Here is a 24,020-nt window from a genome sequence, read left to right on the forward strand (position 1 = left end):
TCTTACTGGACATAACTGGATCAGAAATCAGGCAATTTAACAAATAACATACAACCTTTAAACTACTTAGGAATTAGATCATATGACTTTCCTCTTTTTTTTTTATAGAATCATTGGGGGTTAGTATTGAGTGCAGTATTACAATGGAGGAAGACCTTTTGTATCCAAAGCTTTTCATTGGAAGAGTATAGCTGGCAGCCCTTTGAGAGGCTTACTTATTACTGAAGAATAGGTCTGCTTCTGTCCACCACACGTATTTCTACAGGATTCAGACTAAAAACTCTTAGTGGACATGAGTATTGGAAAACTTTCTAGAGTGGGAATTCAAGGAGCAGGGTTTATGGAGGTGTGCATAACAGTGAAATTGTAAAGCATTGGGTATTGATTTTTGAGGGATTCTCTCAGACATAGCCTGTTGCCAGCTGTCTACATAAAATAGTTGACTGGACTAAAGGCATTTCTCTTCAGTGTCAATGCAGCAACCCATAGCTATTTCCATTAAGTCTTTCCTCTAATTGTCTTCACTCTAAAACCAGCTGCAGAATAGTCTCTAGCAATTCGTCTTCATGCAGGGAGGCAGCAGTAATAAAGCATGCCAAGAACAGATTTCAGGACTTCTTGGGAGAATCAATCAAGAGGCATTGCAGGAGCAAAATTAGCTTTGATGGGGAAGATGGGTAAAGTTTTGGTGACGTCTGGTACATACATGCTCTCCCGTCAGAGTTTGACAGTACAATGCTGTGCCACCAAAAACAACCCCATCTCAGTCTTTAGGAAGAAGAGCCTGAAGTGGAAGTCAGTCACAACCTTATAGGATGGAAGAAAAGGGCCAAAAGACCAGAAGAGGAAAAAAAAAAACCATACTTGGGATTTCCATAAAATTTAAGCCTAGGCAGGGCTAGGCAGCAAAAGCTCTCGTTATCAGAACCTCAGCTCCGGTGGCCCTGATTTCTCACAAAATCTGATTTTGGTAACTCAACTTTTTTAAACCTTGTCTCTCAAAGATACCAATTCTGAAGGTACTTGAGGTGGCTCTTTAACCCAGCTGAAGAAGGGTAGCTGCGTCAAAAGTCTGTGTTTCTGTCTGAAGACTTGAGTCCCAGTTCCGGTGGCCTCCTTTTCAAAGACTCAGTCTAACACATCCTAAATTAACTCACCAGGCAACAGAGTGTGAAATCGGACATGACCGATCGATCCTTGGGCATTGATTCAAAGCAAAACTAATGGAATGTAAAGAAAATGTAAGAATCTATCGTGCCGTAAAGGCTGCCTATTTGGCCATTTTGTAAAATAAAATGTCATTTGGGAGCTGAGTGGAGGTGTAATATTTGAAGAACCAGCTAAAACAAGGCATAGGGATATTGCAAACTACTGCTGTGCAGCTTGAGCCTTGAGGGAATGGCTTTGTTAGATGCCACTGACTAAAATAATTGCATGATAATTTTGGCTAGAGGCACCATCCTATCATCTGATGATTTTCAAGCTGTGCATGGGTAGTTTAGGCTGAGTTATCCAGCTACAAAGATCCGAGAAGTCTGCTCAGCATACCACATCTATGTTTTGGCTCTTCGAAAAAATCGCATGTCCTAGCCCTGTTGAAGGAAGGTCTCTGAGCTACAGTAATCCGCAGCACTGAGTGCTCTGTCTGCAATGCTCTAAGGCAACCCAAGGGCTTTCTCATAAGGTAAGTGGCAGAAAAATAATTCTTCCCAGGACAGTATGAAGCAGGCAGGTGCCTGTTAGAGGTGAAGCAATGCAAATTAAATCCAGGAGTAGCTGGATTTTAGCATTTAACTTTCTGTGACCAGAAGTTTAAAGTTTTAACTCTGCTTTTTCAAACCTGGCATAAATTTAGGATAGATGTAATTTGAACAGTGGCGGATAATCAAATGAACTTTAAAATAACGAAGTAACAAAAACAAGGAATAAAGAAACTTCTTCCAAGAGAAATAGTAGATTTTCACCTGGTTCGAACTGATTACCCATGTGCATTTTTATTGTTTGAAATAACTATATAAAAATAGCTGAAATAACTATATAAAAAAAGCTAGTCAGTATAATGAGAAATGTCTTGGGTATGTACTATCTACACTAAAAATGGTATATTTTTAGTATACTAGAATTTGTAGTCTACTAATAGACGGGAAATAATGATGTAATTGATATTTGAGATTACTCTCTTACAATAAATAGCAATTACTCTGTTACACAGAATTCAAATACGACGAGGGAAGGGGAAGATGGAAAAATTGGGTGCACATTGCTATGACAAGGTTGTAAACAAGTTTGGGCTGATTTCTTAGAAACTCCAGCTCTTTTGGCTCTAGGCTAACTACTTCAGTTTAGACACAACATTCACCATGTCAATATTTATAGTGTGGTGCTACCATTTTTGATTTGAGGGAAAGTGTCTTATAGAGTGAATCAAACCACTCCTGCTTTTCCCTGTCAGCTGTTACAAAGGAAAGCTCAGGATAGAATTGCTTAAATAGTAGTAGAAACAACTTAAAAAAACAAGTACTTGTAGAGCCAGAGTGATATGTTTATCCTCCTCTTCCTGTCCTCTCATTACCCCAGATGGTCATAAGCATTTTCTGTAACAGTATGGGAAGTGATAATTCCTACTACTAGAGGAATGATTGCATTTCATCTCTGAGATTAAAACATGTCTGCTTTCCCATTTATTCCTGCATTTATGTTTTTCCAGCTCACTTGGATTTATTTTTTGGTTTGTTTTGTTTTTGTTGGAGTAGTATCAATTTCAGAGAGGGAACAGCCATTTGCAAAGCAGCCAATATGCCCAAAGCTCCTTTGGTTAACTGTTGTGTTGCCATCAGAAGTGGCACAAAGCAATCGGCGTCACTCATTTGTACTTGGCGTCTCGAGTACTCTGGTTTTGGGAGTTTGCTGTATGTCAACCTCTACATCTTGCTTTACTGAAAGTGAACTCTTCTGTATCAGCACTTCCAAGCTTGGAAAATCAGGTTCAGCGTTGTTAGCATGAGATGTAATGTTTTCCAGCAAACATTTCAGCATGTGAACATCTTTGCACTCATCCAAACCTATGACATTGCAACAATTTGATTTCTGCTCTGAATAAAATTCATAGGAAGTCAGAAGAAAGTTCTCACATTGATCTTTAAAAATGAGGAAAATCGACTACCATAGTTACTGTTGACTTCTTTTTTTCATGTAACTTATTTCAGTGGTACACAGGGGAGGAAAGGAGTGAACAAAAAAGATGCTCCAGGTGCATTAGAGCACCTAGGAAATTGCTTCGCTAGCTAGGTTTCCTCAGCCAGTTCTCTGTGTCAAAAGGGAAGTTCATTGTGAAAATTCAAATCCCAGATATGTAATAATAGGGTCTGTAGGATGCCTGTGCAGAGAATGACTGCACTGTTGGTTACAACTCAAAATCTTTACACTCAGTGTGGTTAAACACATCCCCCAGGCAAAATTGTATGACATGGGATGGTATCATAAACCTTAATCAAGCTATATCGATATATGATGTGGTGATATCACCCATCTGTACTGTCAGTTAAAATTGTGCAAAATTTTGGGTGCTGCAGCCAGCCACTCTCACCAAAAGCTTAGAAAGTGCTTTTCACTAATGGCTTAGTGGAATTTGGGAAGGTTTGAAAGTACAGTAGCAGAAAAAAATCAAGTGCAAACCCTAAGGTAGATATGATCCCAGTTGCTTCAATATTTTATTACCATGTTAGCAGAAAATATTCTAGGGACACAATACTGAATGTGCAGTGTATTCATAAATAGACAAATGCCTCACATTTCAATTCCCTACATTACCTGAAACTCCCAAATAGTTTCCAGAGAAGCAGCTTGGAAATCAAGCATCTGGCAGCAGAAGACAGATGAATTTGCTGATGAATCAAAGAGATTCTGGGAAAGTGGTAGTTAAAAAGATCATTTAACAGTCACAGCTAAAAAAGTCCGAATCACTCCATTGTGTAATCCCTGATTTATTTATCTCATATGTTAAAATTTATAATCAAGACAAAGTCTTGGTGATTCAGTAAGACTTTAAATGCATAAAATTAAAGCCATTAATCCTAGAAGCACTCTTACTTTATTAATATTATCCTAGAACTGAGACTATACATGTACAGCTATGTGTAAATTAAGTATCTATTTGTAGTTTTAGGAATCCAAGCAAGAAACCCGTGGTTTGTTACCCTGGTAGAGGGGAAAATATTGGATGGATGGCACTAATAATGCTGCTGCCTTGGGGTACAGAATGAAACAGTTTTTTCTTGCAGTTATAGGATACTTCTCAAAACTTTTTCAGACAATTTATCGAAGCCATGAGCATTATACATAATGGCAAAACTAAGGCAAAGCCATAGTGGAATGGAGTGGGTTGTAGAATTAAATTGCAGCTGGTAACGGATTTGCAAAGTGAGAAAAATTGTCTTCTTTCCTAGTGGGAAGAAAATAGTGTAAAACTGTAGGCAGATACAAAGTACTGTGGTTTACAGCTGAAATCAATCTCTTTCATGCTTAGAATAATCTCATGTTTGCATTTTTCATCGGTAATCATGAAGTCTGCATTCAGTTAAAGACCTGGTAAGTAGAAAATAATGATAAATTTCAAAGAGCTCTCCTGCTATGAGAAGAATATATATGAAAGGTGATTATTTATACAAAACAAAAAAAAACCTTAAACAAAACTAACAAAAACCAACCCCAACCTCCCCTCCTCAAAACCCCCCAAAAAAACCCAACCACTAAGAAGGGCCATTTCATGGGAAATCCAGTATTGCATTAAGGCAACATATTTTTTTGCATTCAGGGATGAACTTGTGACCATGGGCGATTGGAACCTGTTGGGCAGCATCCTTGAAGAAGTGCACATCCACTCTACCATAGTTGGCAAAATCTGGCTCACAATCCTGTTCATATTTCGGATGCTGGTGCTGGGAGTGGCTGCTGAAGATGTCTGGGATGATGAGCAGTCTGAGTTCATCTGCAACACAGAGCAACCTGGCTGCAACAATATCTGTTATGACCAGGCCTTCCCCATCTCTTTGATCAGATACTGGGTACTGCAGATCATATTTGTCTCTTCTCCATCACTAGTTTACATGGGCCATGCACTCTACAGGTTAAGGGCTCTCGAGAAAGAGCGACAGAAGAAGAAAGCCCACCTGCGAGCTCAGCTAGAAGACCTGGAACCCATGCCTGAGGAGCACAGGAGAGTGGAGAGAGAACTGCGTAAGCTGGAGGAACAGAAGAAAGTGAATAAGGCACCCCTGAGAGGGTCCCTGCTGCGCACCTATGTCCTACATATCCTGACCCGATCTGTGGTCGAAGTGGGCTTTATGATAGGTCAGTATCTTTTATATGGGTTTCACATGCCCCCCCTTTACAAATGCACTCGGTCCCCTTGCCCTAACACGGTGGATTGTTTCGTGTCCCGACCAACAGAGAAGACCATCTTCATGGTCTTCATGAACAGCATTGCTGCTGTCTCTCTGTTCCTCAACCTCCTAGAAATCGCCCACCTGGGCCTCAAGAAGATCAAGAAAAGCCTCTACTGGCGTCCGCCACGACTGGAGGAGGAGGCCAGCCTCTGCAACTCCAAGAAGAGTTCCGTGGTGCAGCCAGCCTCCCTGGCCAGCAACGCCTCTCTCCTGCGGCCTTCCACAGCTCCGCAGCCACCCCTTGCTCCCTCTACTGCCGCTCCCGCGGGGCAGCCGGATGTTCAGCCGGGCCGCCAGCACCGCGGAGAGCTCCGCAGCGCCCCGCCGACCCGCCGGCGGCACAGCGCGGGGCAGCACCACGGACAGCAGCCGCCGCCCTCCTCCAGCAGCGACGAGGCGTCGCGGGCACCCAGCACGGCGGCCTTAGCCCGCCGGGCGCCCCGCAGGCACAGCCGGGGCAGCGGCTGCCGCGACCGCGATGAGGAACGCGGAGAATCCCCGGACAGCGGGCACTGCCCGGGCACCCGCAACTCCAGCTTCCTCTCCCGCGTCCTCACCGGGAGCCGGGAAAGCAGCGACAGCGACAGCGCCGCCTCCTGTGGAGACCCCGGCCGCGGCTCGGGCTCCGGCTCGGAGGGGAAGTGCCGGGAGGAGGACAGCCCGACCAGCAGCCCGCCGCCGGCCGCCGCCATGGGCCGACGTGTGTCGATGGCAAGTAGCCCAAGGGGAAGCCCAAGGGAGGGGGTGGCGGCGGATCCTGGGCCGGGGCTGGTACCCCCGGCTCCCTGTCAGGGCCCCGGGGAGGAGGGGGGCAAGCCGGGGCCAGGGAGGCTTGGGCTGCGCTTCCGACCCTAACACCACGCATCCTCACGACCAACCCAAGCTCCCGCACATTCTGTCCCCTTCTCTGGTGAGAACAAAAGCATCGCTAAGAAATGATTGAGTGCTGAGGATCATTAAGTCACCGAATCTGAGCTTCTTTATACTCCCTACATCATCCCAATCAAATTCTGAGGACTGTCTCAGGGGAAACTTGTCCAGCTCCACTGACACTGTGAGAAAGAGGATCCTTGAGTACAGAGAGTGCTTAGAAGCAGAAGGCACTGTTACACATTGCTTATCAAAAAACTGTTCACTGGTTCCAGTTTTCATGGAGTTACAGTTTGTGCAGTATACAGTCAGCATAAGTCATGTTAAATTGTCACTTTAGATGCAATTTAATCACTTTTTATGCCACTGTCTCTAATACAGGGAGAGGGCTTAGAGTCCAATCTGTCTGATCTGCTGGTTTTCGATACTCAGCTGAGAAGGCTCTTTAAAAAGGTGAAGTGTAAAAAGTTATTCAAGTAAGACAGAATTCCAGTAGCACCCTGCCGAGAATTCACAGAAGTTGCCTGGCAGCTTTTACTCTTTAATGACAATGATGGTATCTTCCAGGGGAGATCTTGCAGAGAGATATAAGCTGTTCGCAAAGCAGTGTCATTACTCTTGAAACTAACACTGTTCTGGCATGCTGCCTTTGCGGATCATGATGTATGGGACTACTGCTAGCATTTTAAAATGACTCATGTGGGTATGCTCCCTATTGCTACCTGCTTGCAGCACATGATATTTTAAAGTAAAGGTGCTTCTATATACAACAGAGTCAAGATTTTGGCAAATTCACTTTACTGCTAGCATTGCTATGATACTTTATGAGTAACAATTTCAATACACAAATATGCTGGTGCATCATAGCAATATTGATTCTGGGCATTAAAACATTTATATCCTTTCAGTGTTTACTTCCTAAATTCCACATTCTATTTTGGTTGTAAAAGGCACTCAGCATTAGTTTGATCTGTTTTAATTTGACTTCCAGGAGACAATCATCATGTAGTAATATTCAGATAAAATAGAATATGTATGATTAGATTTATCTGCATGACAGGAGCATTCAAAAATTAGTGAGTTTATAAAAAAAAAATACTTAAAAGGAATTGTATTTAAAAGGTTCCAACTGAAGCATACAAAAATTGTTATCTACTGCTATGCCTGATCAATAGTGACTTGCAACAGTAATGCAGAGAAAGGACAGATACTTTTTAACATAACAATGAATCCACATGCACAAACATTTTCTGAACAGCCAAAATACAGTCTGTTCTAACCTGGATCTCACTAGTCTAACCTGCATAGCCAAATGGAGCAAAATCACAGTGGAATTGATACTGGTCTTCAATTTTCTTTGATGACTTTCCCAAACTATCATCTTTAGTTCCTTGCTGGTTTGAATGTTTTCTTTTTCCCTTCTTACATATCATTCTGCCAGAACTTGTCTGTAGCATTCCTTGCACTAGCTCAATGAGAGAAGAGTATCAAATCAACATTAAAAATATCACTTTCTATACCTCAACAACCATTCTAGCAACCTCCAAGCAAACACATACCCACACACTGTGCTAAGATGATGAGCCGACCAGGAGAGGAGCGCTGCTGGATCTCATCCTCACTAACAAGGAGGGTCTGGTTGAAGCAGTAAGGGTAGAGGGCTGCCTTGGTTGCAGCGACCACGAGATGGTGAAGTTCAGGATCTTGTGTGGTAGGACTAGTAGAATACCAAGTAGAATTGCAACCCTGGACTTTAGCAGGGCAAACTTTGGCCTTTTCAAGCAATTGCTAGGGGAAATCCCATGGGCAAGGCTGCTTGAAGGAAAAGGGGCCCAAGATAGTTGGTTGACATTCAAGGACTGCTTTTTCCGTGCTCAAGATCGGAGCATCCCGACACGTAGGAAGTCAAGGAAGAGGGCCAAGAGACCTGTGTGGCTAAATAGGGAATTGCTGGGTATGCTCAAGTGGAAGAGGAGAGTTTACAGGTCATGGAAGGAGGGGCTGGCCACTTGGGAGGAATATAAGGCTGCTGCTAGGGGATGTAGGAAGGCAGCTAGGAGGACTAAGGCTTCCTTAGAATTAAACCTGGCAAGAAGGGTCAAGGACAGCAAAAAGAGCTTTTTCAAGTACATGGCAGACAAAACTAACACCAGAGGCAATGTAGGCCCACTGATGAACGGGATGGGTGCCCTGGTGACAGAAGATGCAGAGATGGCAGAGTTACTGAATGCCTTCTTTGTCTCTGTCTACTCTGCTGCAGGCAGTCCTGAAGAGCCCTATACCCCTGAGACCTTAGATGAAGTCAGGTCGACGGAGCGACTTGCCTTAGTCGATGAGGAATGGGTTAGAGATCAGTTGAGCAATCTGGACGTCCATAAATCCATGGGTCCAGATGGGATGCACCCGCGGGTGCTGAGGGAACTGGCGGAAGTCATTGCTAGACCACTCGCCATCATCTTTACCAAGTCCTGGGAAACGGGAGAGGTGCCTGAGGACTGGAGGAAGGCAAATGTCACTCCGGTCTTCAAAAAGGGCAAGAAGGAGGAGCCGGGTAACTATAGACCGGTCAGCCTCACCTCCATCCCTGGGAAAGTGATGGAACACCTTGTCCTTGGTGCCATCTTAAAGCATATCAAGGATAAGAGGGTTATGAGGGGCAGTCAACATGGCTTCACCAGGGGGAAATCATGTTTGACCAATCTCTTAGCCTTTTATGAGGAAATAACACGGTGGATGGATGATGGCAGAGCGGTGGATGTGGTCTACCTTGACTTCAGCAAAGCCTTTGACACAGTCTCCCACAGCATCCTCACGGCTAAATTGAGGAAGTGTGGACTGGATGACCAGGTAGTGAGGTGGACTGCGAACTGGCTGAAGGAGAGAAGCCAGAGAGTTGTAGTCTATGGGGCTGAGTCTAGTTGGAGGCCTGTAACTAGTGGAGTGCCTCAAGGGTCAGTACTGGGACCGGTATTATTTAATATATTCATCAATGACACTATCAGCAAGTTTGCTGATGACACTAAGCTGGGAGGAGTGGCTGACACGCCAGAAGGCTGTGCTGCCATCCAGCGAGACCTGGACAGGCTGGAGAGTTGGGCAGGGAATAACGGGATGAAATATAACAAGGGAAAGTGTAGAGTCCTGCATCTGGGCAGGAACAACCCCAGGTTCCAGTATAGGTTGGGGAACGACCTGCTAGAGAGCAGTGTAGGGGAGAGGGACCTGGGGGTCCTAGTGGACGACAGGATGACCATGAGCCAACACTGTGCCCTTGTGGCTAAGAAGGCCAATGGCATCCTGGGATGTATTAGAAGGGCGGTGGTTAGTAGGTCGAGAGAGGTCCTCCTTCCCCTCTACTCTGCCCTGGTGAGACCCCATCTGGAATATTGTGTCCAGTTCTGGGCCCCTCAGTTCAAGAAGGACAGGGAGCTGCTGGAGAGAGTCCAGCGCAGGGCAACCAAGATGATTAAGGGAGTGGAGCATCTCCCTTATGAGGAAAGACTGAGGGAGCTGGGTCTTTATAGTTTAGAGAAGAGGAGACTGAGGGGTGACCTTATAAGTGTCTATAAATATATAAAGGGGGAGTGTCACGAGGATGGAGCCAGGCTCTACTCAGTGGCAAACAATGATAGGACAAGGGGTAATGGGTGCAAACTGGAACACAAGAGGTTCCACTTAAACTTGAGAAGGAACTTCTTCTCAGTGAGGGTGACGGAACACTGGAACAGGCTGCCCAGGGAGGTTGTGGAGTCTCCTACCCTGGAGACATTCAAAGCCCGCCTGGACACATTCCTGTGTAACGTTATCTAGGTGTTCCTGCTCTGGCAGGGGGATTGGACTAGATGATCTTTTGAGGTCCCTTCCAATCTCCAGCATACTGTGATACTGTGATACTGTGATAGCAGTACAACTGCAACTGCCCACAGCCGTCATAGCCTTCCTAGCTGAAAGAAAATCTTAAAGCTACACAAAATCAATCCATCTGATACTGCAAGAATATGAATACAGGTCAACCACATTCTGTGAATCATGGCATTGAAAGCACTGAACAGATTTAATAGTACAGCTATGGGTGCTTGACTGTCAGACATTGATGAGATCTTTTTGAGCAATATTACCAATTGCATTTCCACACCAAACACGAGTCTCTAACAGACAAAGAATAGTTTTTAGGGACGACTAGATGTTCTTGAAGTTACCTCTCATAACAAATTGCAACCTCTTAATCAGACAGTGAAGACTAGGTTGTTGATAGTACTTGACCAGGTCATGATCAAGGGATTTTTTCTAAGGAAGTACAAAACTGCAGCCCTCAGAGAGAACAGGAACTTCTTAGGACTTCCTTTTTGGAAGAAAGGTTAATTTGGACCCTTAAGAGAGAATGCATTCATTCCTCACTGTAAACCCCCATGAAACAACTCAATAGGATATTGAATACAAAATGCATGTTTGGCATGAGGATATCTCAACTTTTCAGACTTCAGAGCAGCTGTATATATAACAGAAGAAATGCCCTTTCCATCGTTAGGATTTGTACAGACCAATCATGTTGGCACACAATGCAAACTAACAAACAAAGCTATTTAAAACCTCCTCATCTGGAATTGGGGAAGAGCCATTTCTTCATTTCATGTTCAGCCGTGGCATAAAACCTTGAAAAAACTATTTGTGCTCTGACAGTTTAGTTTTACACCCAAAACCACTCACTCTTCATACTCTGTTCAGTTTCTTGGTCACTGCATTGTCCAAAGTTATCTGTTATTCAGATTGAGAAGGCAAAATGAAAGAGGCAGAAACCTTGAAAAATTTCTTAGGCTAAAGGCTTCTCAAAAGGCTCTGATCCATTGGAAAAAAACATCTTTTCCTTGAGCCGCTGCTGGTCAAACTTTACATCTATTAGGTTCTGAGGACAGACCACCAAAACTGGACCTTCACTGCATCAGGCAAAGTACACGGCAAAACACAGGAGGAGAGAATCGCTGCATGGCATGAGCATAATTTCCAACTCATTTCAGGCCACCTAAACAGAGTGACAGGAATATTGCTGACGATGGTGAGCTTATCTCAACTTGATGGAGACCTGGGATAAATAATGTTACAAAACTCTACACTGACAGGGGAATTCAGCATCTGGTACAGCTGAAAACAGGCTATCTGTAACCCTCCAAAACCTTGGTACTGAGGAATGCAGTCAGCATGCTTTGAAGTGATAATCTGCTCACTGATAACTGTCTGTAGACTAATCATTTCCAAGGCTCACTTAGAGTATACACCTTAGAGAATATATGGTATCTTATCTTCTAAGAGATATTGTGGGTACACACATAGTTCTGCCCTAAGTTTTGTATATCTCTCCATATTTTAGCTTTTATTTAAGGGGAGAGAGCTATGGAGCAAAAGGGAACTGTTTGCATGGTCCTTGGCTGCCAGCCTCCCTTAGGTGAGCAGGCCTTAAATGGTTGCTTTTCATACATCCATCAGCGAAAAGAGCTGCTCTGAATTTAGTATAACTAGAATCACAAATGACAACTGGGAGTTGGATTCACAAAGGTCTGTAGGAATTATGCTGCTGTCAATAGGTTTCTGCACATGAATGGCATCATAAAGAGAAAAAAGCTTCACAATTTGCACCAGTCAGGCCCTTGACTGGGACATAATACATTTCTAAGTCTGATAATATTAATAGGCAGTCAAAGGTCAGTATATAACTAGTGCAGATATAATCTGTGCTTTCTTCAAAATAGGCAGAGCCAGGAATTACAGCCTGCAATAGGCATCTAGCTCTCGGAGCACTGCACTAAGAGGACTGTCTCATTGATTTATGTGTGCAAGACAGTGTGAAGCCATTGGGACCATCAAATAACTTTTTCTCTCTGGGGAGATGAAAATAAGAGATCTGAGCACTTCAACTTAACAATTAGAGAGCAAAGTCACCCTTTGCCAGAACGAAGCAGGATTCCTTGTCTGCCATTTTCTGCAAATCAAAGGAACAACTGCAAAACACCAGAACGCTCAGCTGAGCATGGCCACAGCTTGGCATTGCATCTTCACGGTGTTACAGTGTCATCACAATTTGGCAGCTGAATGCAAACATTCCTGCAAAAGCAGGAGGCTGTGTATAGTATTTCCTCACTAGCTGCGTTCGAAGTCTTTTGTTAGCTGTGTCTCTCCCTGCCTTTCTAAAGCAGAGGACTCCAGTTGCATGCTACCTGAGCATGTCCAGCATCAGTTCCTTTTGTTTAGCTTTCCAAATAATCCTCTAAACCCTGTGAGATCTAATTTGGTTAACTGCCATTGGGAGTTATTTACAGTAGGTTGGTAACTCCTCTTAGTAAGGCACCATGTTTCAGATGACTTGGAACCAGGTTATCACATTTGCATTCCAAGCCTAAACCTGCATTGAAACATCTACTGTGCCAGTCCTCTTGCTAGAGCACCAAGGACATAGCAAGAAGATGGGGAGACTTAACATTAGCTTCATTGAGCCAAGATAATTTCCTGGAGTCACAAAACAAAATTGGAAGTCATTAGGAGATTAATAATATTCTTAACAATATTTTAGCTGAAGTCCTCTCCTGGGAAACCAAAATGACTAGGCCAAGATTTTCAGAAAGAATTAGTGCATTTTAGGCACTCCAGATTATTTTAAATTGGGGTGTTCTTTTTTTTTTCAAGGAGTGCTGAGCTTTCCTAAGCATTCCTCAATGCATTTCCTCTACGCATTCCTTATTATTTAGCCCTGTGCTTTCAGTGTAATTTCTTTAAAGCTGTATTTTTTGCCTACAAAGTAATCAATGTGTCTTTAAAAGCAAAGCCCCCTCTTCATGGTGAATGAGTGGGATAAAACTGATAATGAAGCAGCTGGTAAAGCTGATACCCTCAGCTTACCGAATCGGACTGAGATAGGGCTGCTGATTTTATTCATCTGCAGAAAGAAAAGTCTCTGGGGCTGAAATCCTGGCTCTGTCAAATTCGGGGAAATTCTGCGATCCACTGGGTTCGGTTTCCCTCACTGCATTGCTCTCTTATTCCTCTGTGGTGTTCAGCTCTTTTTCTACTTCTCAATTCTCCATTCAGCTTGGAGCCTTTTACCCAGTGGGAAAATACTCCACAGTGAGCAGGACATGAAAAAGAGAGCTGCTATGTCAGCCTGAATGCTTGCAGTCTTCTGCAGAACAAGGCATGTTTACTCGCCTTTTCAGCAACACTTGAGGAATAAATACCCACTCATTTAACTAGCTGCTCACCCGCTTTCACTCCTGGGCCTGGGAACAGTTTGATAAGAGTGAATGTACATTGAAATAACAAGCCTGATAACTGTGGAGGAGTTTTTTAAACAGCTGAGCTTCACCTATAGGAAAATCTACAGGTGGGGTAAGGGACTCTAGGGTGTTTGAGAATCCTTGAGGGTATTCGTGTTTACACCTGCTGGTAACTACTGCTGGTTTTGTAGAGTTTTATTCTGCAAAAGCCTCTTTATACATACATATATATACATATATGTGCGTATATTCCACACTAATTGTATTTATTCTGCCCTGGAGCATTCAGGAGAAGCTCGTGGTGATGACAGTGAGTGTATGAATTATCCTCAAAAGCTAGGTGGTGACCCCAAAGGCAGCCATTTGCCAGTTGCACAAACAGGTAAACTTTGGGGGTCATCAGCAGTTGACAGCTAATGAGCCCTCTGAGTATTTGTGCAGCAACAAATGCATAAGGTGGATCTTAGAAATCCATCTTTGTATGGTTTTAAAGGAATCAAAAATACACAACCCTCCTTCAGTTGTAAAGCAAAGGCACTAGGATGTGTCCACTCTTTTCAAGCAAGTTACTGCAGGGAGTTACATGTTTATTTTGGTTCCCTTCTGCCCACCCTCTCCTTAGCACTGAACAAAGCCTGACAAGGTAAGTATGTTGTCAGCTAAAACACCAGATTCCCACCTTCCCAATTATGTATGTGTTGGGGATAATTATAATGGTAACATTTATTTTTCTCCTCTAAGCCAACTCAGCTTCATGCTTTCTTTCTCTTGTTATCTTTCAGAGCATGCTCCTAGAACTATCATCTATCATGAAAAAGTAATTACATTCTAAGGAGAAGAAATAAACAAAGGGATTGAGCACAAACTGCCTTCAGCAGAGAGATAAAAAACAGGTTATCTGTTGCTATGTTCCCTTCTCCTGCCACTACAATGCTCAATTCATAATACAGTTTCAGAAAGCAACCACTTTATTCCTCCATTTTGCACCAATCCCAGCCATACCATACTCTGATTGCTGGTGTTCAGGTAGCTCATGCCACAACTGAAGATTTTTCTCATGTAGACTGAGCCAGACATGGGCAGTGTGTGCTGCTGCTGCAGAAACAGCCTTGTGTCTTTGGGAGAACTTTTTGGGATGTACTACTTGTTGTGCATGGTAGTAGTGTTCATATCAGAAACCAGCCTGATCCATAGACCTTCAAGGTAGCAGAAGACCCAAAGCACTTACAAGAAAGGGTTAGTTTGATTTGAAAGTTACCTGGAGGGCAGCGTGGCCTCTATCTCCCCAAGCTTCAGCAGCCAATGAATAAAGGATGGAAGAAACACTCATGGAATCTGAAGGGACAGAGAATTTGAGAGAGATGAAAAACAAACTGAAGAATATGCTGCTGCTCACCTGCCTGTGTTAATGCAGACCTCAAGCTCTGATGGACACTTTCCGTGCTAATGTGGCCTCCTCGTAGCTAATACTCTCTGCTTCAAAATTGAAACAGTAAAATTGGGCAATTTATTTTAATTGCAAAATATCTGTGCTTTTCAGTTTGTTGTTCAAAAAGATCTGCAAGCTATCACTTCAGGGTCATGAAAATCCTATTCCTTTCACTGTCTCTTTAGCTCATACAGAGGAACTGAAAGACAAGCAAAGCCCCAAAGACCTCATCTTCAGTTTGCTAGGACAGACTAGCTCTGGAGGGTTGGATTTCCGGGTTGTATGTGGCCCAAGAAAGCAATCTTTCCACTTGTATATCTGGAAAACAAAGCACCTTCATCTGACTGTCCCTGACCCCATTTCTGGCCACATGCTTTTGGCTACTTTTATTTGTCAAGCTTATCATAGCTTGCACTTGCAATCACCTCAATAGCAAGTGATGCTTGGAACAAGCTCATTTGCTATGCCAGTTTCCTCAAGCATAAAAATCCTCTTTGACTTTAAGCAACTTTAAGCAAGGCTAGCAGAAAGCAGAAAAAAAAGAGCCAAGCATAAAGATTGCATGAGATTACAGCGTTTTTGTTCTGGTGCACATGATTTACATTTATATCCTGCCCCACTACAAACTCACTGACAGGTTGTGTGTGCATTTGTTTAGTATTTTAAGGCAAAAAAAAAAAAGGAAATACTTCAGATGGTGGCCATTAAGCACCAGCACCAACTGATCAGGGATCGAGAAACAGCTTTGCCAAAGTACATTCTCTACTGCCAGGATAAGTGTAGCTGTGGTGGATGCTACGTCTTCTGACAGATTTGAGGGGGTGGGAAGCTTTCTTCATATACGTTCAACAGGAAGATTCAGAAAACCGGGGAACTCTGGAAAGTTACATGTTTCAGTTTTGGAACTGGAAAAATCACAGGCAACTTTCCCTGCTGCAGATGGAGGAGCGCACAATTCACATCCTGAAGGATGGTGGCCCAGGGCACGCGATCTAGGGTTTCCTGTCTGATAAGAAAGCGTAAGGACCTCCCTCTAGCAGCTTGCCTCCTCCCTGCTCCCCACAGCAGCACCCCAGCAAGTGTATTGGCCAGGGTAGGACAAGTGGTCACGCCATCCCCTCCTTCCTAGCTCTCCTCCTGCCAGGCTGTTGAGCAGGCTCTCAGGTAGCATCCAACACAAGGAGTGAGGTGGCTGCCATGTGTTTGGGAGTCCCACAGAGCAAACACCCCCTGCTAGAGCCCACACCCTGCTTGTGGTAATAGCTCCTAAGGCTGTTACAATTTCTTCTTTTCTGCATCTTTTGCAGTGTAAGTGATGCCAATGGTCCATAGCACAAGTTCTCACTTCAGAGAGGAACTCTACCGTATTTGGGTTAGACTCAGAGATTTTCAGCTATATTTTGCTTCTGCAGAAACCTCTCAATTTCTCTCAGGTTTTCTGTAAAGGGGAAACACAACCCAACCTCTCCCCTTGCCTCCCAACATCCTCAGAGGCACTTCAGAAGACCAAAACAAAGACTTAGCTGAATTGCCTTAAGTCAAGCACTAGGGGAGTGGGTACAAATACAGCTTCTTTGATCTTCCAAAACAACTTATTTCATCTTTGCAATGAAATACCCTCGGCTGTTCCTGCAGCAGATCAAAGATGACTGGATCCCTGGATCAAAGGTGAATAGTGAATTAGCAATGGGACCACGTGAGTGGAGACCTCTTCATCAGCCCAGAGATTCACTGAGCAGTATCAACCGCATCCAACCTACCCTCCCAAATCTCATCTCCAACCCATGCGTTAACTGAGCACTGCAACATCAATTTCAGAGTCAAGAATAGTCAATTTACAATACATAATGATATGTCTTTATTTCATCAACAGAAATGGTGTCTAGACAAAATTCAGTTAACACTAGCAATTCAAATGAATGAAAAGGGTCGGATGGTTTTTTTTTATTTTTGTTTTTTTGCACAATACTGTATTTACAATGAGTAAATGACATTTTAAATTCATTAGTTCATAGCAATGCTTTCTTCGAAAAAGGTAAAAATTCTTAGTAACAGAGAGTAAGCATCAACAGCCACCTCATTTATTTATACAATAAAAATCACAAGAAACCACAGTCACCTAGAAAAAAAAATAAAGACAAGCTTAAGAACTAGTACAATAAAATGATGCATTGAATTAAGTTACATTAATCGCATAGAATTTGTGTAAAAAGTATGTAGAAAAAACACCTGATGTAACCTGTTACAGTCATTGACCAGTTATGAGAGGTACAGAGGGTTATACAGGTAGATATGTGTGAAAACTGTCCATACTGTTTGACCTGGGGAGGAAGAGAAGAGGGGTTGCACCCCCTTGCATACACTGATAAAACCCTGTTTTGAATATGGCCTCTGAAGTTTGTAAGGCATATATAAGAGGTGCACTTGTAACCAACTGGTTCTGGAACAAACTCTTAGGGCATCCCCACCCTTGAAATCAAAGGTGATGCTTGGGACTATGAGTAAACCATGCACTGAATATCACCAAAGTGTTTAGTATCATTCCTGCCGGTCTGAGGGATCCAGATAGCTTCAGGCAGAGCAAAGGCAGTAGTGAGAACAGGACTGAAACCATGCACGTTTCTCTCAGGTACATCACAAAATATGGGTAACGCCAGCCTGGGCTGGGGATCCCAGCCCCAACCCCTTGTGTGGAGTAGCTGCTCCCTCCTCTGCCCACATTCCCGAGGGTGGGCTCCTTTGGTCGCAGGGACAAGCCCAGCCGGACACTGCAGTCCCCACTCGGCTCCCTCCAAATGGAGGGGTTGCTTGGGTTCGTAGCCTGGGCCCATCTCTGCTTCTAAGCAATCAATGAAATCAAACACTGCCAGTTGCCATTTCTATTTTAGGATGCTAGTTTCTTTTTGCATGCCCTTAATTAGGCAAAAGGGACAACAGTGGCACTGCATGAACCACACAGTGACTTTCGCCTACGGAAAGGGCTCTGCCCACAGTCACTAAAATTTGTACAAGAACAGGAGTCATCTAACAGGCTTTCTAGCAGTCGTTAGGTTGGGGTAATAACCTTATAAAAAGGTATTTTTAGCACTCCTTCCTGCCAAAAAGCGATCTTTTTTGCAAAAATGGCAATGTTATCTGCCTAATACCGTAAAATGCATATCAATATTTGACTTCGATATAAATAACACCTATCTTGGTGGAGTGTAGGAAAATACTGTACACTTAGACTTTGCAAGTAATGCCATTAAAATTTTTAGAGAAAAGAGAATAATTATTCTACAGACCACCAACAATAGATCTTTTAAATATACACACAGTATTTGAACATATGCATATACACATATATTGTATTCTACAGCATCAGATCTGATGCCTGAGTCATGAAATACTCCGGGGAGTATTATAAATATACATACATGTATTCTAAACAGGAAAATACACAAACACACACTCTGACTAGAATTATAGATGTATGTATACATACATACACATATTATATATATGATGTAAAATTAACTTGGACTGTGTTGGCAGAGACAAAACTGAAATGAAGTCAAAATCTGTTGAGAAATTTTCTAGCAGGAAAGAGAGCATAAGCTCTTTATGTTAATAGTTTTACTTTCACCTCACTTCCGATAAAAATAAACTGCTCCATACTTAGCAGATCCCCTCCTTATGCAAAGCCATCAGCTCCACTGCTCATATTGAGCTAAACCTTCTTTCTCTAGGTGGCCCTAAAATAGAGAGAGACTTAAAATGCTGCAGCCATGGGCTACAACATTCACCTGGAGGCACCTCCAGATGCATCTCAGACCAGAAAAAAAAAAGGTGAAAGCAGTGCTCCCTGTTGCAATGGTAGAGGACATGAAGTGGAGCAAAACATGAGCTTCTCAAAACCTGGCAAACATTCACTTTGTCTCACTGCAAAATTCCCTACAGTCTCTATTCTGCAAACCCACCACTCTCTCTCTCTTAAACACCACAGTGGTGGATTACAAGACACAAGTGAAGATGCGGTGCTGATTCTGGGATTGCAACGCTTCCCCGTGCTTTCTCCTAGTGGATCAGATTCAATTTTATTACAGGATTATAGCAATTCCAGCATGCAGATTTGTTTTATTTATTAGGTAATCATAAAGTTACATGTTAAAATATCTAACTCTAGGCATTTTAACTTCTATTTAAGCGCTCTTTAGAATACAGACTTGACAAAGTGTTGGACTCCAGATTAACAACCACGCTATCAGCATTAATTATTTCTCTGGCAGCAGTTAATCCATTTAGCAAAGTTATGTATCTAGTTCCCACTCCTTTTTAAAGAGAAGCAGCAGTTAGCATACTAATCACTGTGGCTTGCCTTTGCAGCACATTTTACTTCCTTGGGAAAAAAAAAACATAATACAAGGATTAGATCCAAAAATATAGTGCATCTTAAAAACAGCATATACCCTTAGAAAGACATTTAATAAATTACTTGTACAATATATAAAATAATAGTTTTATACTGCAGCATCAAACTCTGACGCCTGAGTCATTACATTAGGAAGTCTGTGATATAAATACCGGGATCTCCTGATAACACAGCCAACATTTTTGCTTTTGTTTTGCTTGTTTTCTTCTTTTTTTTTAGATTTTTTCCTTTTTTTTTTCCCCACTACCTTTTTGTTCCAGAATCAGCTTGCAATGAGCTTTAATTGTGTTCAAGGCACCCCCAGAGAACGCAGAGAAACAAACACATTATATAGTGTAGTACTCACCTGACAAAGCATAACAAGCTTAAATGAAATGAGGTTTCCTGGCAATACAAGTATAGCAACGGCAAAGGAAAAGGAGGACTAGATACAGACTGGACAAAGTTTCAAGGACTCATACACCCATGAAAGTGGTGCAGTGCCCAGCTGGGGAGATGGGGTCTTGCCATGCCATTCCCAAGCAATGCCCAACAGGACTGATGCTGTTTGATGAAAGCAAAGAGATTCTTACTTAAGATCATGGTGACCACTGGCCAAAGTCTTTAAAATCCATAAATACTACAGTCAGTTGGGTTTGCTTTTCTTTCCAATAGTATTCTTGTTGTCAGTTTGTTTTGACCCCATGAGACAAGAAGGGCTGGGTATGTGAACTGACGTCCAAGTCTGAAACTAATTCTCACAATGTTTTCCTTTAACATTAGCCCAGTAACTGCTTAAAGAGCTGTGTGGTTTAGAATAGCAAAACAACCTCAAAACAAAATAGAAACAAAAACCAACCACCACCACCACCACCAGAAAAACCCCACTGAAAACCATGATACATGTAAATATAGGAAGCAATGACACAAAACCAGCCACTTCTAATGGGAAAGAATGAAATCAAACATCCAGAAAAGCTCATGGGGGAGGGGAAGAGAGAGAGACAAGAGAAAGGTTGAGGAAGAGACACTTATTTGAGCAGTGGTTTTAAATATCAGTTCCCAAGGTAGAGGAAATCAAGAGACCCAGCACCAGTACGAAGCCAGGTCAAACCTAAGAGCTGCAGCGCAATGGGTTGTGTGGGTGGGTTTTTTAAACCGTTGGAATGAGGTCAAGAGTACCAGTTGCACATGAGTTGTTAGTAGAGTAAGTCTTCATGTCAGGAAGCAAGTTAAAACTCGGTTTTATTCTCATGAAACATTCTATCTATTCATATATATAGGAGGTCACTTAAAAATAAAAAAGGCAACAGAAAAAACATCTTTAAAATACTGTGTCACTTGACCCTTCCCTCCCACCCACCCCCAGCCCCCCCCCCCCCCCGCCCCCCAAGTAGCTATGACTCTATAATGTGATTCACATTTAGTTTTAAATTCTAGCTTTCACCATGGTCTCATAGAAACAAAACTTCTCTGCGAAGCACAGAACTGCTTTGCAACGTCAACAAATTCAAAGGAAAAATCAAATCCCTCCCGCACCACCATGGAGCTTCTCAGTCAGTTACCTGCAAAAGATGGCTGGGAGGGGGTTCAGATATTTTTAGATTAAGCTCTTTTAAAAAGAAAGGACGACTCCTCCTCCTTTTTCAACTGTGTGAACTAGGAGTTTATGGCATTTGTATATTTTTGAACATTTAAAGGTAAGGATTTTGTACAGTAATGATTAATACTTAAACATAAATATTTTCCTACATTATATACTAGTTTTCCTTTGTACATGCGGGGAAAAAATGTATTTTCAACAAACATGGCACATGCTATATGCACTTCCTCCTCGGTAGCTTGGCTACAATAGTTTGGGTGAAGAGGATAAAAGCAAGACTTTGTGTCAAGTGGGCGACGGTCCATGAGCACAGTCTGAAGATGGAAGAAGTGGAGAGAGGGAGCTGATTCCTCCTCCAAGGTCAAGATGCTGATCTACTCAGTGCCGCAAAAAACCACCAGCGCACACCTCTAGTGTAAACGTTAGCACAGAAGACCACATTATCCTTCAGTGCTTCTGAGAAGCTGCTTCCCCACACTTGTTTTGTTTTTAATAGGTGTGAACAGCTGGTCATTTTTTTTTCAGCGAGAACAAACAATATCAGCCAGTAAAGCACATGACAGTTGTTGTCGATAAAGCCACGCAACCTGGCACACGTAAGGCAAAGAATCACAAATTAAAAACTCAGTACACTTAGAATAATAAGAATAATTATTAAAAAAGCATTAGGAAGATGTTTCTCTGTCTACACTGTACATACAGATGTTATGCTTGGAAAGCTGCTGTCTCATACAGTCATAACATGAGTCAACATTGCTTAAGATACAAATCCAATACAGTTACAACTAAGCCAATTCACTGAGTAGTCTCCTTCAAGACAGCACTCTTTTAGCTGCGGTTTGTGCTGAGGGCAACGCTGCAGGACGAGAGGATCCTGGAAAACAAGAGTTTGATGGGCAAGTGACCAAATCAGGTGCTGGCAGATGTGTGTTTTGCTCTTGGAGGAGACAGTGCTAACTTGACTTCTGAAAGGAAACCAAAGTCAACAACTAAGGGTCTGGTCCTGCAACTATGCCTACCCAGGCAGGATTAATGACTTCACCAGACCCACCTCTGCAGCTTGGGTCTGGTGAGCAAAACAGGTAACATTTGAGGACAGCTGAGGTGAGGCTCTGGGGACTAGCCGGAGCAGCAGTTGCTTCCATGAGTAAAGGATGTAGAGCGGGGCTGAAGAAAAAGCCCCCTCCAAGTGTATTGATGTGATCTCTTTTTGCTTTACTTCGTGGAACGTATGATGAACTGATCCAGTTGTCAAATACTTTTTTCTCTAAAGAGCGAAATATACCTTCCCCTATAAGATTCCAAAAGCATCATTAACAGCACTTAAACTTGGTTTGTGAAACAGAAAGAAGTCTGAATATAAAAATAATTCAAGCAGATTCTCTTTACAAATTGTATAGTGAATTCAGTATTTGGCAAGACTGTTTTGACTACATAATGAGCTCCTGAGTGTTTGTCTATTAGCTAAAACTTTCCTATTTTCTTTAAGCCATAAAGCAAAGAAAACCATATACTCAAGTTATACTGAAGTCACGACTTCATTTATGAAAAGAGGTTTGACCAGAAACTCAGTGCAAGTGGCAAAGTTGACCATTACTGTACAGTATCTGCAGGAAAATAAAATAACTCCACATTGCTCAAGTGGCACAAAATGGCTGTGCCAAAAAACCTGTCTATAATAAAATCTCAAATAAGTTTCCAACATTAAAATTTTATAAATAAGTACAAATTGAATGATATTGCTGAACTGCGAACGGAGGAAAAAATTATCATGTAACAAGTTACCAAACTAGTTCTAGCATCGAAGACAAAAAGGAATGTTGGAACTTGTTTATACAATAGAAACAAAAGCTTCCAGTTTGTAGGATGAGAAAAATTGAGGCATGCAGGGACTTTTGCATATGGATATATATATTTTATATATATTATATATAATATGTACAGTTTAGCTATAAAACTTTGATGTGTAAAGAAGCTGTCTTCAATGAAAAATTGAACATTCAGAGGAAATTCCTGAGTTAGGGTTTTGTGACATGGGCCACTGAGAAAAAAGCTGCGGTTGGGTCCTCAGAGGTGTTATGTCCATCCCTGTTAAGATTGAAATCAACATACAAAAACAGTGTTGCCACTGCTTCGTTCCCTGCCTGAGCAAGGGATAGCACCATTGTGAAGAGAACTCCTGCTTGTAGAGAGGAGGGAATACTTAAAAACAGTATTGCTGCTAAGACCACTGTAGTGTGCACCAAATACGTTCTTCTAGACAACAAATGAACACTGCCACTGGCTGACTGAAGAACACCTGACCAGGTGTAACGTTACGAGTCACTAGGTGTAATCTTTCCTAGGTTGTTCATCTGTTGTACATTTATCAGTCATTTCCTGACAGAAGTCTACCGTGACCGTCTGGCTGCTCTGCTCTGCTGGAAGCTCTCTCTCAGGGTAAGTACCTGTGTCGGCTCCATCCAACCCCCCGCTGGCAGAACAATTCTCCGAGATGTTGTTGGGCAGCCAGGGTGCTCCCAGTTGCACCGAGCCTTGCTCTGAGCAGCACTGCATGCTTTCCCCAATGCACTGGGAGGTCACCAGGCTCTGCTCCACACCAGCTGGGGAGGGGCTGATGGTGGTCGCTGGCTGTAGATCCATGGGTCTGAGAACGGGGCAGTATCGGTGGAGAGCTTGGATCTGTTCTGGGCTCTGCATATCTCTACACACTTCTTGGGACAGACAAGAGAAGTTGTCTAACAATTCTCCCATGCTTGCTTTCAGTTGGTTCCTTTCTGAGAGCAATTTCTCTTTCTCACACACCTGAAAAAGAAAGAACGTATCTTAGGTTGAGGAAGGACCATCCACCAGCTGCACACTCCAGGCATGTATGCAGCAGTACCTGGGAAGAACACCAAGATGTCACAGTTGGTTTGATGGGTAAAGGAAAAGTCACAAAGACATCAGGTATTTGACCACCATGAGGTCTGTGTGGACTACAGCTTCCGAAACATCTTCAGAGTTAAACACTTGACTTGGA

General features: G+C 42.7%; 2 protein-coding genes across 4 annotated transcripts in view; one reads left to right on the plus strand and one right to left on the minus strand.

Annotated features, from left to right (window-relative positions):
* The first annotated feature begins 48 nt into the window (after window positions 1-48).
* Window positions 49-6,299, plus strand: GJA10 (gap junction protein alpha 10). The gene is made up of 3 exons (XM_062608132.1): window positions 49-1,241; window positions 4,814-5,349; window positions 5,449-6,299. Coding segments are annotated over exons 1-3 (1,389 nt in total). The 5' UTR covers window positions 49-1,239.
* Window positions 6,300-16,839: 10,540 nt separating this feature from the next.
* BACH2 (BTB domain and CNC homolog 2) overlaps window positions 16,840-24,020 on the minus strand; it is a 189,793-nt gene continuing 182,612 nt past the window's right edge. For all 3 annotated transcript variants that reach the window (XM_062608393.1, XM_062608392.1, XM_062608394.1), the window contains one exon: window positions 16,840-23,803. In XM_062608393.1, the coding sequence (XP_062464377.1) occupies window positions 23,324-23,803 (480 nt within the window). In that variant the 3' untranslated portion in view covers window positions 16,840-23,323. The remainder of the gene's footprint in view (window positions 23,804-24,020) is intronic.

Source organism: Pezoporus occidentalis, unplaced genomic scaffold (genome assembly GCF_034315485.1).
Source record: "Pezoporus occidentalis ecotype Australia unplaced genomic scaffold, CSIRO_AGI_Poc_V1 ctg13, whole genome shotgun sequence".
Lineage (NCBI taxonomy): Eukaryota > Metazoa > Chordata > Aves > Psittaciformes > Psittacidae > Pezoporus > Pezoporus occidentalis.

What these genes read in the sequence shown, in the direction of transcription:
- GJA10 (XM_062608132.1), top strand. An exon ending in CGAAGTGGGCTTTATGATAG is followed by an intron (nt 5,350 to 5,448) that starts GTCAGTATCTTT and finishes CCCGACCAACAG; the next exon opens with AGAAGACCATCTTCATGGTC.